Raw genomic sequence first — 13,541 nt, 5'->3', positions numbered from 1 at the left:
ATCATGGCCATGGCTAGTAGTGATACAGATGTGCTAAATCATGGTTGAGTCAAGTACAGGAAGAAAGGGCTATATTTGCTTCAAAGTAGGCAAGTAGGTCTTATAAGCATGTCTTAGACTGGTTTCCTGTTTGTAGGGAGCCATCATTACATCCGCATTGGACTATAACCATGTGCTAAACTTTTTTCTTGAGCGGAACATGGGGTGGGGCTTGGTGGCTTTGTGTTGAGTAAGTACTACCATTTCAGTCACAACAGACAACTCTTTATCTCAGTGATCAATAAGCCTCTCTATATAACACATCAGCAATAGATCCATCAGAAGGATCTGAGTCCCAGTGTGATACCAGAAATTCTACATAGACAGTACTGAGGACACTGTCTCCAACATGTTTTGATTGGTACCTTTGATTGGTGCCTTTGTGAAGGAATTGAAAAAACTGAAAAAGTATCAGGCAGCATTCCTACAACCTAGGCCTCCTTCTGCAAAGCACAACACCATAACCACACAACCACAGCAATAGAGAAAAGAGAGATACACAGTGCGTTTTTTGGAGTCTCCCAAGAGCCCAGTCAGTTTCATGCTCCTTTCATCTCCCCACCCTGTGTGCATCACCTTGAGGAATACCAGCCATAGAAACCTGAAGAGGGACCATATGGGGAAGCTGTTGCCCCATAAAAAAGTGCAGGCTTCACATACAAGAGGAGGCATTAGTCTTTCTCAGGTAACTGCAGGCATACCCATGCCCCAAGGTGTCTTGGCAGTGCTAGTTTCCACAGTAATAGCACATTCACCGTGCTGGCAGTAGCTGTGAGTTATTTTCATGACATGGAACTGTTTCCATATACCTGATTAGTCCACCTGGCTACTTAGCCTATTTATCCATTGAAGGAGATAACATAGTAATTAACTCACCTATATAGTCTAGCGAATTGTAATGAACTCTATCCAGTTTGTCTGTTCTGTTCCACATGCTATAGCTCTTATCCTGCAAAGAAAAGGAGCCATTAGTGTTTGGCTAGAAGTAGTAGTAGATGGAAGTGTTCACCAGTAAAAGTACAGTGTTCCCTGGCGCAGTGTGAAAGAGTGGGTTGGTTGGCTCTCCTTCAGCACATGTGTCACACCTTTTATCCCTTGTTTGAGTGATACACTGTGGTCTAAACCACTGAGCCTATTGGGATTGCCAATCAGAAGGTCAGCGGTTCGAATCCGTACGACCGAGTGAGCTCCTGTTGCTCTGTCCCAGCTTCTGCCAACCTAGCAGTTCGAAAGCATACCACCTAAACATTAGGAAGAACTTCCTGACAGTGAGAGCTGTTCGGCAGTGGAATTTGCTACCAAGGAGTGTGGGGGAGTCTCCTTCTTTGGAGGTCTTTAAGCAGAGGCTCGACAGCCATCTGTCAGGAATGCTTTGATGGTGTTTCCTGCTTGGCAGGGGGTTGGACTGGATGGCCCTTGTGGTCTCTTCCAACTCTATGATTCTGTTCTATGATTCTATGATTCTAGTGCAAGTAGAGAAATAGGTACAACTGTGGCAGGAAGGTAAAAGGCATTTCCATGTGCTCTGGCCTCCGTCACAATGTTCTGTTGCGCCAGAAGCGATTTAGTCATGCTGGCCACATTACCTGGAAAGCTATCTGTGGACAAACGGCTCCCTCAGCCTGAAGCGAGATGAGCACTGCACCCCATAGTTGCCTTTGACTGGAATTAACCGTCCACGGGTCCTTTACCTTTACAATCTGTTGAGTTTCATTTGTTAAGCAAGTACACAATAGTGGAAGGAGAAACAATATGTGTCAATTAATATTTGATTTTTTGCATACCTATCTCCCTTCTGGGGAATAGGACAGGAGAGTGTGTAGGAATATTCATTTGAGCAGGGCTAGCCTGAATCCTTTGGGACCTCAAGCAAGATGTGCTACTGATGCTCCCTCATCCATGACCCATGGGGTGGGAGGAGACCAGTGGCAAAGCAGCTGCTCTGGGGGAACACCCCCTTTTCTCCAAGAGTCTTGATCATGGGTAGGCTGCTAGGTGTTTGTTGGTTGTACACAGTTATCACACTCTGCTTTTTCTAAAGATAATTATATAGTCCTATGCTACATTTTGATATCTGAGTTCCCTTTGTGAAGCCTACACTTGATGCAGTGTGACAATTGCTACTGAGTTAGGCTGCAACCCTAAACTGTGACTGACAACAGCAGAGCTTTAGGAGTGGAGCAGTCAACACTACATCCACAACCCAACCACTTGTGCTGGCCAAGGCAGAAGAGTGAGGGGACAGGAAAGTATAATATTTCTGCTATTTTTTAAAGTAGAAAAAGGTCATTGGGCATGGGTTCTTTTAATTTCTGTATTTTTTTTACAGATTTGTTGTGCTTTTGCCTGCTCCTTTAATGGTGTTGGAATTGTTTTATATTTTTAACTGTATTGAATCATGTCCTGAGAACATATGGTTAAAATGTTTTGTTCAAAAAAGGACCATATTCTGAATTGTGTGTGAGTATACGCATGTGAAGTAATAAGTCACAATTTTGTAATTCATACTTTTTTCATTTGCTTGAACTTATTTTATACTCATGATTTTGTCATTCTAGCACATAGAATAACGTGTGTAATACATAGCAGTAATTTTATATTATTTCATAAATGCTAAGCGTTGCAAAAAAAAATGCAAAACTGCTGAAAACTGTAGTACAAAATGCAGTGATACTGACGGTCCAATTTTAAGCCGCTTCCCATGCTACAGAGGAATAAGCACACATGCAGTGATGTCCAAACTTTTTTCAAAGAGGGCCAGATTTGATGAAGTGAAGGGCCTTGGGGGCCAACCAAAGTTATTGAACTTTTTTAAGGATTGAAGTTGCTGAGCTTTTTTAGGGTTGGAGTTGTTAAGGTTTTTTTTAGGATTTCACCCCAGGAAATAAACTGCCACAGGCCAGATTAGGCCCCCCAAATGGACTTTGGACATGCCTGCTTTAGGGAAAGAAACCATGTGTGTGAATACATTTGGTTATGAATGGCTTTCTCTTGCTTCTTGATCAATTTTTAGAATGCATGGAGGTGGAAGTTGTATTGAAGTAAACAGTAACATTTGTAGATATTTATTGTTATATGCTTGTTTTTTTGTTAGAAAAGGTAATGTGAAGTTGTTCTTAGTCTGGAATTATTTCTGTTGTATCTTCGTAATTTGTTTTGATCATATTAAAGTCTACTCAACATATAGATAGGATTATGAAATCCACAATTAGTTCAGGCTGGTCACTTCCCTTGCTCTTGCCATGGACGTTGGAGCCAGGAGGACAAGGAGAGGGAGAGGCCCAGGAGCACAATTGTGCTTGTGTGGGGAAAGAACTTAGAAGTGGTCAGCTTTGTTGGAATCCTTCCTCCCTTTGTATAAAGTTAATAGCAACAAAATAAATGTCAATTTGAGTTAATTGAGAACCCAAGAGGGCTGTCTCCACCCAGCCTTCTTTACCCATCTGAAGCCACAGTGGAGCATCGCATAACAACTAATAGTGGCCAGGGACCAGGGACCATCCAGGACCAGGAGCACACTAATCCAAGTTTAGATAGCAACCATCACCTCTTTGGGCTCTGCTCCTTTTTTTTTTTTTTTTAAACAAAGACCACAAGAGGTTGTACAGAGGGCCTGTCACTGAGAATCTTGGTTCAACTAGAACTCTCCAAGATGAAGTGAAGGAGGCTTACAGTGGTGGACAGGGAAAGCTCTAGCTTATATGTTGGTGATAATCAAAACACATGCTAGACACTAGCATATTGATAGCATACCCCACCCTAACCCAAATAAAATAATCTTGACTTTCAGAAGAAACCCAAACCCCATACCCTTATACAAGGGCAAAGGCACATTACTCATAGTCTGTGTTAATGAAGTGAAAAAGAAGCCTGTTTGCATTTTCTAAAGACTTTCAAGCTTGACCTCTTTTATCGGCAAAGCAAGATTATTTTGCTGAAAACAGTTTGAATGGGCAGAAACATCCTGTGGACTGGATTTCTTCCTTGTGGCATGACATTGAATTAATTACACTCAGGATGTCCCAGGAATTCTCTACCCTTGTCTTTGTCATTAATTAAAAACAAAATAAAATAAAAAATTCCTTCCAGTAGCACCTTAGAGACCAACTAAGTTTGTTCTTGGTATGAGCTTTCGTGTGCATGCACACTTCTTCAGATACTCAGGTACCTGACTGGACCCTCTCTGAAAACGTCCTTTAACATTTAGAGGCTTAGGTTAATCAGTGTTGTTTTTTCTGTAGCTGGGGGCATGAGTCATCCCCACTGGATTCAGTCTTCCCCACTCAGATTGATCCATGCTCCTCTACATGCCAGTCTCTTGCTCAGGAGGCTGCCACACAAGTTCAGCTGTCTTGGAACACTCCTGGAAAGTTTTTTCCAATCTCTTTTAGTATTCTTTTAGTCCCCTTGCCTCAATGGACCACAGAAGCTTGCTCCTTTTTGTCCCTCTTTCATTTAGGCTTTAGCTAGATTCCTTACCTCTTACACCCTTGCCAATTGCCTCCAAACCATGTTTGTTATTTTGTTTCACTGGTATTAATGAACCTCTGTACAAAGGCACCAGCCAGTGTCTTTATAAAAGAAGGTGAGTGAGTTGGGCTCATGGGCTACATTATTCACCACTCCATCACAGCCTGAGCCTTATCAGAGAGAGGGAGCATTTCCCACAACATGCGTAAAGCAGTCATGAAAGAAGTGTGATTACCCTTGTGCCGTTTTGTGGAATGATCCCCTCCCATCACAAAGAAAACTCAGGAAATTTGAGATTAGTATTACCTTCTGAACCCTGCATCTCAGCTTTCCTACTCTTCTCTGATTTTCACATTTCTCTGATCTCGAGAGAGGACAGCTACCAACCTTTTTGTTGTTCTTTCTATTTCCCCATAGTAAAGTTCAGCTTCACTTTTACTCTTTTCCCTTCATCTTGGTGATTAAGCCATGGGTAGGCGAACTAAGGCCCGGGGCCAGATCCGGCCCAATCGCCTTTTAAATCCAGCCCACCGACGATCTGGGAATCAGTGTGTTTTTACATGAGTAGAATGTGTGCTTTTACTTAAAATGCATCTCTGGGTTGTTTGTGGGGCAAAGGAATTTGTTCTTTTTTCTCCTTCAAAATATAGTTTGGCCCCCCACAAGGTCTGAGGGAAAGTGGACTGGCCCCCTGCTGAAAAAGGTTGCTGACCCCCGGATTAAGCAAATGGCCCAAGCATAGTTATTAACTCATTATTTTCTATACTAGAATTTTAAGCCAAAAAACTGTTTTGTTGTTTATAATCATATTTGTTTATATTGGCATATGATCTTTACATTTATTTATATTAATTTATAAATAAAAAATATTGTATTTCCAGCTGCATCATGTTTATTGCTTGCTTCCTAGAACAAGCATGTTAAGGATATTCCATGCTAAAGCCCCCAAATTTAAGTCAGTACAATTCTGTTTGTGGAAGCACACTATAGTCACCAGTAAGAAAGATGCAGTTGAAGAAGGAGAACTAGGGGAGAAGAGGGTGAGTAGAGCAAACCTACCTGGACTGAGCTCAACTGAAGACGGGGTTGTATTCAATATACTGTAATGCTAAAGTGAATGTTCCATCAGCACAAAGGTTTCTGCTTGTGTGATGGAACACTGTCCCCTGCCTTTCCCCTTAAATCTGTTCTGGATGTTTCCCGAACCCCCCAGAGCAGATTTGCAGACTGCACAGGCGGAGAAGAGGGGAGAATCCCTTTGTGCTGGTGCTAATCCTTGAGCTTGCACAAAAAGTTGAATACTTCCCAGAGTTCTAGTTGTTTACTTTTCATGCAGGTTCAGCTACATGTGGGATGGGGTTTTCTGCATCAGAAAGGGGAGAAGGGGACGTGGAGTCCTAGTAGGACCCAAGTTTTCCCACCATGGGAGATAAGTGCAAAGTACATAGAATGAAAGCGATGTTTAATGTGCAACATTTTGGTTGACATTCCTCACTTTGATGGATGCTAATTAGTAGTGATATGTTTACTGGTGCTCAGAGTGCCTCAGGCATCAAGTTTCCTTCCCCAAGGCTGTAAGATGGCCAGTTAGTAGATACACCTTGTATGGCTTGATTTCCACAGGAATCAGGCAGTGAGGCAGGCCACTGCTTATTCCAGTTGTCACCTCTCTCTGCATAACTTGTGAGAGTCACTCCTGCTGCAGATGGTAAGGGATGAGCTTGCTCTGGTTCCCCTAATTTCACCTGTTTAGTTCATCTTTCTAGACAAAATGGGATTTCATTGAGTCAGATACAGTACTGGGGCAGACTTAAATTGGCAGCAAGACTGAACTCCTTGGTATAACATCATATAAAAATTACATTTTTGAGGTGCATCTCCAGTTGTATTCCTGTGGTGTTCTTGTGTAGCCTTAATCAAAGAGTAGCAACTTTCCCCACCATTAACACCTAATGTGAATGCATGTGTGAAACATGATGTATTACTAAGCCATGACAGGAGGATATGTTGCCTGTTTCACCTTGTCTCTCTTATGTCATCTGAAATATTATACCATATCAGCTCTTTGAATGCTTTGGAGATGCCGATATGTATAGTTGCTGTGTCTAGCAGCATTTGTTTTTCTCCATAAGCCACATAAACTGTGTCTTTTTGTGGGATTTCTTTGGCAGAAACAATTCCTGGCATGTTGGAATGTGAAGGGTTCCTTCTCACCAGCTGAGTCTTTCAGCTGGCTGGGATCACCAAGTACCGTAGTGGTAATAACCCTCAGTATTCAAAATCACACCTTTTAGTTAAGATTTTGAAAAATATTTTTTGTAGATGCTACTTGGGGGGAGGGACGGGAAGACAAATTGTCTTATATTTATTATGTATGAAATGTTTCTGTTGCTGTTCCTTAACCTTTTGCATGATCGTGGAACTCAAAGTACTTTCCTAAAAAGCCAATAATTCTCATTAAACTAGAATAATCTTTTTTGGTAGTTAAAGCGGAACACTGTTAACAAAGAACATTGTGTCTTGCAAATTTAGTTTTCATTTCCCTCCACTCCCAAATATATCTAGTGGGTGGAATACAGACTTACCCTCTATGAATAGAAGGACTCGGTGTTAGAAACTGGGGAACGCTAGAGCCCCGTGGCTCCTGGGACCTAGGTTGTGGGCACCAAAACAAAATGTCTAGGCATCTTTGGGGGGGGGGCTGCCCTGCTACCAGACCAGGCAGCCTCACAGTAGAAAACAAAAACAAAAACAAACCCACACCCACCAGGAGAATCTGGGTGTCTGCAGGGTAGTGCAGCAGCAAAAGAGACGTGTGTTGTGCTTTGTTGTGACATCACACTTCCCTTATGCAGGTGAGATAAAGTCTCTAGCTATAGCAGCTCTGCTATTCAGTAATGGTTACAATGTAAATGGTTGTGGATGTCAGTTGTGCTACAGCAGCCCAGCTGGTATAAATTGATGGTGGATTGGATTGGAACCTCATATAACAACTTTCGTAAGTCTGAAACATCTATGATAGTTACAGTGTAATTTTGTATCACAAGGCTAGGCAAAGTTGGCATGGTTTTTATTTGGGCAAAAATATTAACCCACCCAGAAAAAAAACCCATGCACGTCTTAGTTATTGCTTTTCTGGGATTTTATTGTTCCATTTGGATCTGTTGGGTGTTAGCCTGTGATGTCGTTCGGGTAACACAAGAACTTTTGACTGTGCAGCGGAACTTTCCCTTGCTCTCCTCTTGCACCTCCCCCCCCAACAGTTCTGGGGTGTTCCTTCAGCATTCCTTCAGTGTTTTATCCCTGTAAGAGACAGCTGCATATTCCTGCATTGCAGGTGGTGGACTACATGATGCTCAGGATCCCTTCCAACTCTATGATTCTATATGTATGTCTGAACCCTCCGGAGCAGATTTAGGGAGGACGTGTGGGATATGGAAGGACAGGAAATTTCCATTATGGTGTGGGGTGTGTGCAGTGTTTGCTGTCATTTTATAAACTGCTTATAGACTGTTCTGGTATGAAGCAGTATACTGTACAGTACTGTATAAAGGTATTTCATTGATAGATTGATAGTTAAATTATCTTCTTTGATCAGAACTATTTACACAGAAGGCTGTAGTGTGCTAGCAACTGGTCTTGCGGAAACTGCGCAGTAGCAAAGCAGCACTTCTCTTTCCCTCTCTCTATAGCTTTGTGCACTTACACCACAGCTGCATAATGCTTAGAAAATGCCTGGTTCTTCAAAGCCAGGATTGCCAGTAGCCACAGCTGAGCACTATGATGAGTGAACTCCTAGCTCTTTTAAGCTAGCAGGCAGATAACAAAAATATTCTGCCATAGGTATGCTAATTAACACATCTAATGTGATTTTTGTTGGGGGGGGGGAATGTAATCACAAGGCAACTCACAAGTGACAGAATGTAATTGTCTGATAAATAACACTGTGCTATATTTCCCATTTTCTGCACACAACTGGCCCTTTTATTCCCTGTTCCAAGGAAGGCTATATTTTATACAACACAATGTACACCATTAATTCTAGTATAAAGAATTATGTTGCACTGTGTTTCATTTTCCTGTATAAAACCTTGGATTAAAAAATCATGTTCAAACTGAGCCCCACATCTTGGAAACAGCATAGGCTTGGTTGGTTTCCTTGCCAAATCTATAAAAATCTTTAAAGTGGTTTTAAGAAATGGGATCAAATTCTGTTAGTTGGATAGTGTGACTTCAGTATTTTATAGAATACTTGAAGCTCAAAGGCTTTAAAAAGGACATTGACCCAAACAAAGATATCAAAATACCTGGGTTTTTACACACCAAATTAATGTTTCTTGATTCTATCTGAAACAGATCTATTCATCTTACAGTTTATTAGGGGAAGTACGTTGATAGCAGAATTAGTGCCTGTTGAAATATTTCTGTGCTCTTGATAAGTGTAAGAGCCCGATGCAAAAAAAGAGCAAATAGTTTTTGAGAAAAATAATTTTACAGCTTATTCACCATGTTGATTTTCGCAGTTCCTTGGGGAAAAAATAGGAGAGATAGGATAGGGAATGATTGGTGCATTTAAAAAGTGCACCGATATTTCTAGATTCCTAGGTAATGGAAACAAACAACTTTTTAGATTTAGACCATGTCTTACTGCTTTTCTGATTTAAAAAAAATCTAAAAGATTGTGTGAGCTTTTAATTAGCAACAAGCTTATACAGGAAGTAAAAGTTATTTGTGACGAGAGGCCTGCACTTTTACTGTTTGGGAAAGAGGTGACCCATGATGCCTAAAGCATCTGCCCATCAGCAGTCTGTGCCTGAATGTCTAGCCCCTTGCCCAGCAAAGATGGTATTTGCTTTGCAGTTTAGATTTGGAAACTGGCTCCCTGAGGAGTTCCCTGAGAAATCTGTTGCACCAACAGAAGTTAGGCAGAGACTGCAGAGCAGGCTGCTCCACCTCTTCCTTGTTGGGTCCTTATCTAGGGCCTAAAGCTGCACTAGTTTCCCTCCTCCTGAGTTTAAACTTCAGGAAGGGATAGCACAAGCAGACAGGCAAGTGTCTGGCTCACTGCTGGTTCAGGGCTTCAAGCTTGGTTTATTCATGCCTGAGAGCCAGCTGTGTATTTATGGTGTCTGCCGCCACTGGGCAGAAGAAGAGAGGAGCGCTTGCAGTTCAGCCCATAAAGTACAGCGTAAGAGCCTGGGAGCACCTTCTTTGTTCTTCCTTGTGTGCTTGTACATGTCTTGCCGCCTCTCTCCCCCTCTCCAGCCTCTGTGTGAGCTCTGAGTGCTGCCCCTGTCATTGCTGCCCTTGGATCCTTGCACTAATGTTTGTTAGCGGCTTGGAGACACACAGGAAGCAGCCATAGACACCACCTCAACCGCCCTCATTATTGACACCACATATGAGCAGCACACACTGTCCCATTAGATCCATTTCTGTTGAAAAATATTGCGGCTGAGGGCAAGACAGGTGCACAGCTAGGTGTGGGAGTGGTGAGAAAAGAACAAGAAAAGGCAGGGGAAATGGGGGAGCAGCTCTTCTTCGCTCTAGGAAAAGCAGATTCTCAACATGCACGCAGCTGGTTCAGCTGGGCAGCCATATATAGTTGATCACCCATTGAACCAAAGAGGAGAAATTTGAAAGGTGGGGGGATGCCCAGGAGGAAACAGGAGCAGCCAAGCTTGTCTCTTCACATAAGTGCTCCTTCTCCCCCGCCCTCTGCCCCCATTTCTCCCATCTCTGCCTGCCTGCTTCCCTTCTTCACTCTCCTTTGTTGTTTTGTGCGTTAGTTTAGGGTTACAGAGGTGAAACCAACAAAGACACAGCCTGGGTTATTCCTTAGGTCTGAATCTTAGGTCTGAACTAAGGTATCCATGTTGTTGGTGAATAGCTTTATGCCCTTTTAATATTCTTCCCACCTATTTCCCTACCACCCCACATGTGTGTGTCTCCCCTCTCTTTCCTCCCCTTTCTGGTAATTGTGCATTTGGGAACATAAATGGATTTCTCTTTCAAGACTGGGCAGAGGGTTCTTTTTTGATTGAGGTGAGAAGTTGCATCCAGGCAGGTCAGTGTCCAAGATGGTTGAAGTTAGTTCAATTTAAACATTGGCTCCCCAAATTTGCCCTGATTTCCCTACCATAAATAAGTTTCTGCTAAGAGTCTGGGATAAAGGATGGGATTCTGGAACTGGATTGGGGGTCCAGGCAAATGGTATTGTTTCTTCTTGTTCCTTGGATGAGGGCAGAGGGAGTTCTTGTAGGTTTTCAGGGGTTGGGGGGGGGGTCTTCTCTGAATCAGGGGCTTCATAGAATTTCTATTGTTAAGGAAAATTCTGGGCTGAGAGACTACTCAACAGCCCAGCTTGTCAGGGTACAAGTCCCCCACAGGTCCATGTGGTCAGTAAAAGAAGGAAATTCCAGCCAAGCAATTTGGAGCAAAACAGTAGTCAGTAGACTCAGATTCTTTATTGTTGCGCAACAGGTTCAACAGCAGCGAGTGAACCCAGAGCATGGTGTGACATTGACTTTTAAAACTTCCCACCATATCCCAGAATCAGCTCAGCAGTTGTCACCACATGGAGTCCTTTTTTCAAGGGCAAAATAGCGTTGGAATGGAGGAAACTGGCAAAGGAGTTGATTTTATATGATTTTTAAAGCTAGGCTAAGTTCCCTGAGCAGTCAAGTTGAAAGGATACATTCAGGCATAATATTTGTAATATTTAACAACTTTAAAGATGTGCCCCTCCTGTAATTTCTGTAACACTATTCTGTACCATCTCTATGGAAGTTTCCTTGGTCTCAGAGTCAGGATCTAGATTAATATTGACTGGCATAGCTATTTTTGATGTCATCAATGTCTAGCCCAAGGTCTAAGCAGGTTAGGTCTGAGTTTGAATCCCATTATCAAGTATAAAAAAGCAGTGCACTTTCCTAGTTGCTTAAACAGGTCCTGTTTGACAAGGATAGAAGGAGATGAAATTTGCCAGGCATAATGCTTGGGAACTGAATGAATGGAGAACTATAATGAGCATGAGTCATGATTTACTTATAACAATATGAGGACTCTTTTTTCAAAAGTTCAATCATAGAATTGTAGAGTTGGAAGGGACCCTGAGAGCCATCTAGTCCAACACCCTATGATGTGGGAATCTGAACTAAATCATACATGACAAATGGCTATCCAGCCTCTGCATAAAAAGTAGAGTACATCACCTCCCCAGGGCATCTATTTCACTGGCAAACAACTCTTACTGACGGAAAAGTCTTCCTGATATTTCGCCGGAATCTCCTTTTTTGTAACTTAAAGCCATTGGTTTGGGTCCTACCCTCCAGAGCAGAATAAAAAAGCTTGTTCCATCTTCCATGTGTCAGCCCTTTAGATATTTGAAGATGGCTATCAATTTAATTATTCCCATTGAAAAGTTTTCACTGAAATTTAGTAGTGGATTGCTTATTCTCCTAAGTGTAGTAATTTTGCCTCTTTTGAAATATCAGGGGAGAGATTAAAAGCCAGTTGTGTTCCTTTTTCTTCTCTTCTAGGCCCTTGATGAGCCTCCATATTTGACAGTGGGCACTGATGTGAGTGCAAAATATAGAGGGGCCTTCTGTGAGGCCAAAATCAAGACAACAAAAAGACTGGTCAAAGTCAAGGTATGTATGTGTGCAATTTTTCATTTAAAAAATAGCATATATTCAGAGCACTCCACAATGTATGGGTCTTGCAGTGATACATTTTAAGAGGGATGAGTTAGTGAAGTACTGAGTGCCCTGTTGTTCTCCCTCTCCATTCCTAACAGTTTCTAAGATCACTTTGAGGGAGCAACAGCAAAATGTCATTAGTGTTGTTTTAAAAGCAACACCAAAATGTAGACATTGCATAATCATTTAATAATCCTGCTAAATTTCATTATGCACCAATATATCTGAAAATAAAGAAAAAAACTATAGCCCTCTTCAGGTGTTCTGATTAGGATTTGGGGAGGCTACAGGGATAAGCACACTACATCTGTTTCCCTTCTTGTTTTGTCACCCTTCACAAGTTGGAAGGCAAAGTTTTGAAGCAGGAAGCCTCATGTGGTGGATGTTCCCTGTGTATTTCAAAACCCTGCTTTTATAAAATAATCATTTGTATTAATGTAAAGTGCTGTTTGTTTTTGCAGTTTAGTTAATCAGTTAAATCCAAAGCTCCTGCTCAAAACAGGCAAGTTCTATGGGATTCAGTTTTCTACAAATAGACAGTATAAATGTATGTATCTTCTATTGTTTGTGTGTAATACTTCAGTTCTAAGCTAATGATGTTATTACTGATTACTTTTCTGTGCCACCCTTCCTTCAAGGAGTTAGGGAAGCATGCATGTGGTAATCTCACAACAATTGATGCTGCTTCATGGCTGAGCAGGAATATGAACAAAGGTTTTCTTAGTCCAAGTCCAGCACTATATCCTTTGCATTACGTCTCATTTTCCTTTATAAGGAAAAAAAAGCAAAATAAGTTAATGGAGATTATAAAATGGGTGGCGCTTCTAATATTTTAGATTTTAGTGGCAAATAGGGCCATAAATAGGGGAGACGTGCTATATATAGTTATTTGTCTGCTAGTGGCATAATTTGCAGCTATTGTAGACTGGCTAAACTCAAACTCGGAAATATCTGTACACCATGTGGGGATGTTGAAAATGGGTGTGCCCCAGTTGTGGAATGCCCTTCTCTTAGATGTATGTTTAGTGCCTATTATTTTTTCATTTTGTTGCCAAGTGAAAAATCTATTCATTTGCCCAGGCATTTGTAGGATATTAGCTTTATCTATTGCTGGAGGTTGCAGGCCCACTCTGTGCTTGAATAAAGGCCAGTATTTTAATGATTTGGGCTTTGATCATATTTGTCATATTTGCTCTTGTTATGAAGTGGATTTTTAAAATTGCAATTGTTTAATTTGGATGAGTTTTAATTGTATTGTTCACCACCACAAGATTGGTTATAATGAAGGGTGGCCTAGAAACACCCTAAATAAATAAATAAATAGTAAAGATA

At 41.6% G+C, this 13,541-nt stretch overlaps 1 protein-coding gene across 4 annotated transcripts in view; it reads left to right on the top strand.

Annotated features, from left to right (window-relative positions):
- ARID4B (AT-rich interaction domain 4B) overlaps positions 1-13,541 on the top strand; it is a 90,700-nt gene that overhangs the window by 19,148 nt on the left and 58,011 nt on the right. For all 4 annotated transcript variants that reach the window (XM_033144310.1, XM_033144309.1, XM_033144311.1 and 1 more), the window contains exon 3: positions 12,051-12,161. In XM_033144310.1, coding sequence (XP_033000201.1) covers positions 12,051-12,161 — 111 coding nt within the window. The remainder of the gene's footprint in view (positions 1-12,050; positions 12,162-13,541) is intronic.

Source organism: Lacerta agilis, chromosome 3, assembly GCF_009819535.1.
Source record: "Lacerta agilis isolate rLacAgi1 chromosome 3, rLacAgi1.pri, whole genome shotgun sequence".
Taxonomy (NCBI): domain Eukaryota; kingdom Metazoa; phylum Chordata; class Lepidosauria; order Squamata; family Lacertidae; genus Lacerta; species Lacerta agilis.
The sequence above is the reverse complement of the archived record's forward strand: the minus strand, read 5'-3'. Positions and strand labels throughout refer to the sequence as shown.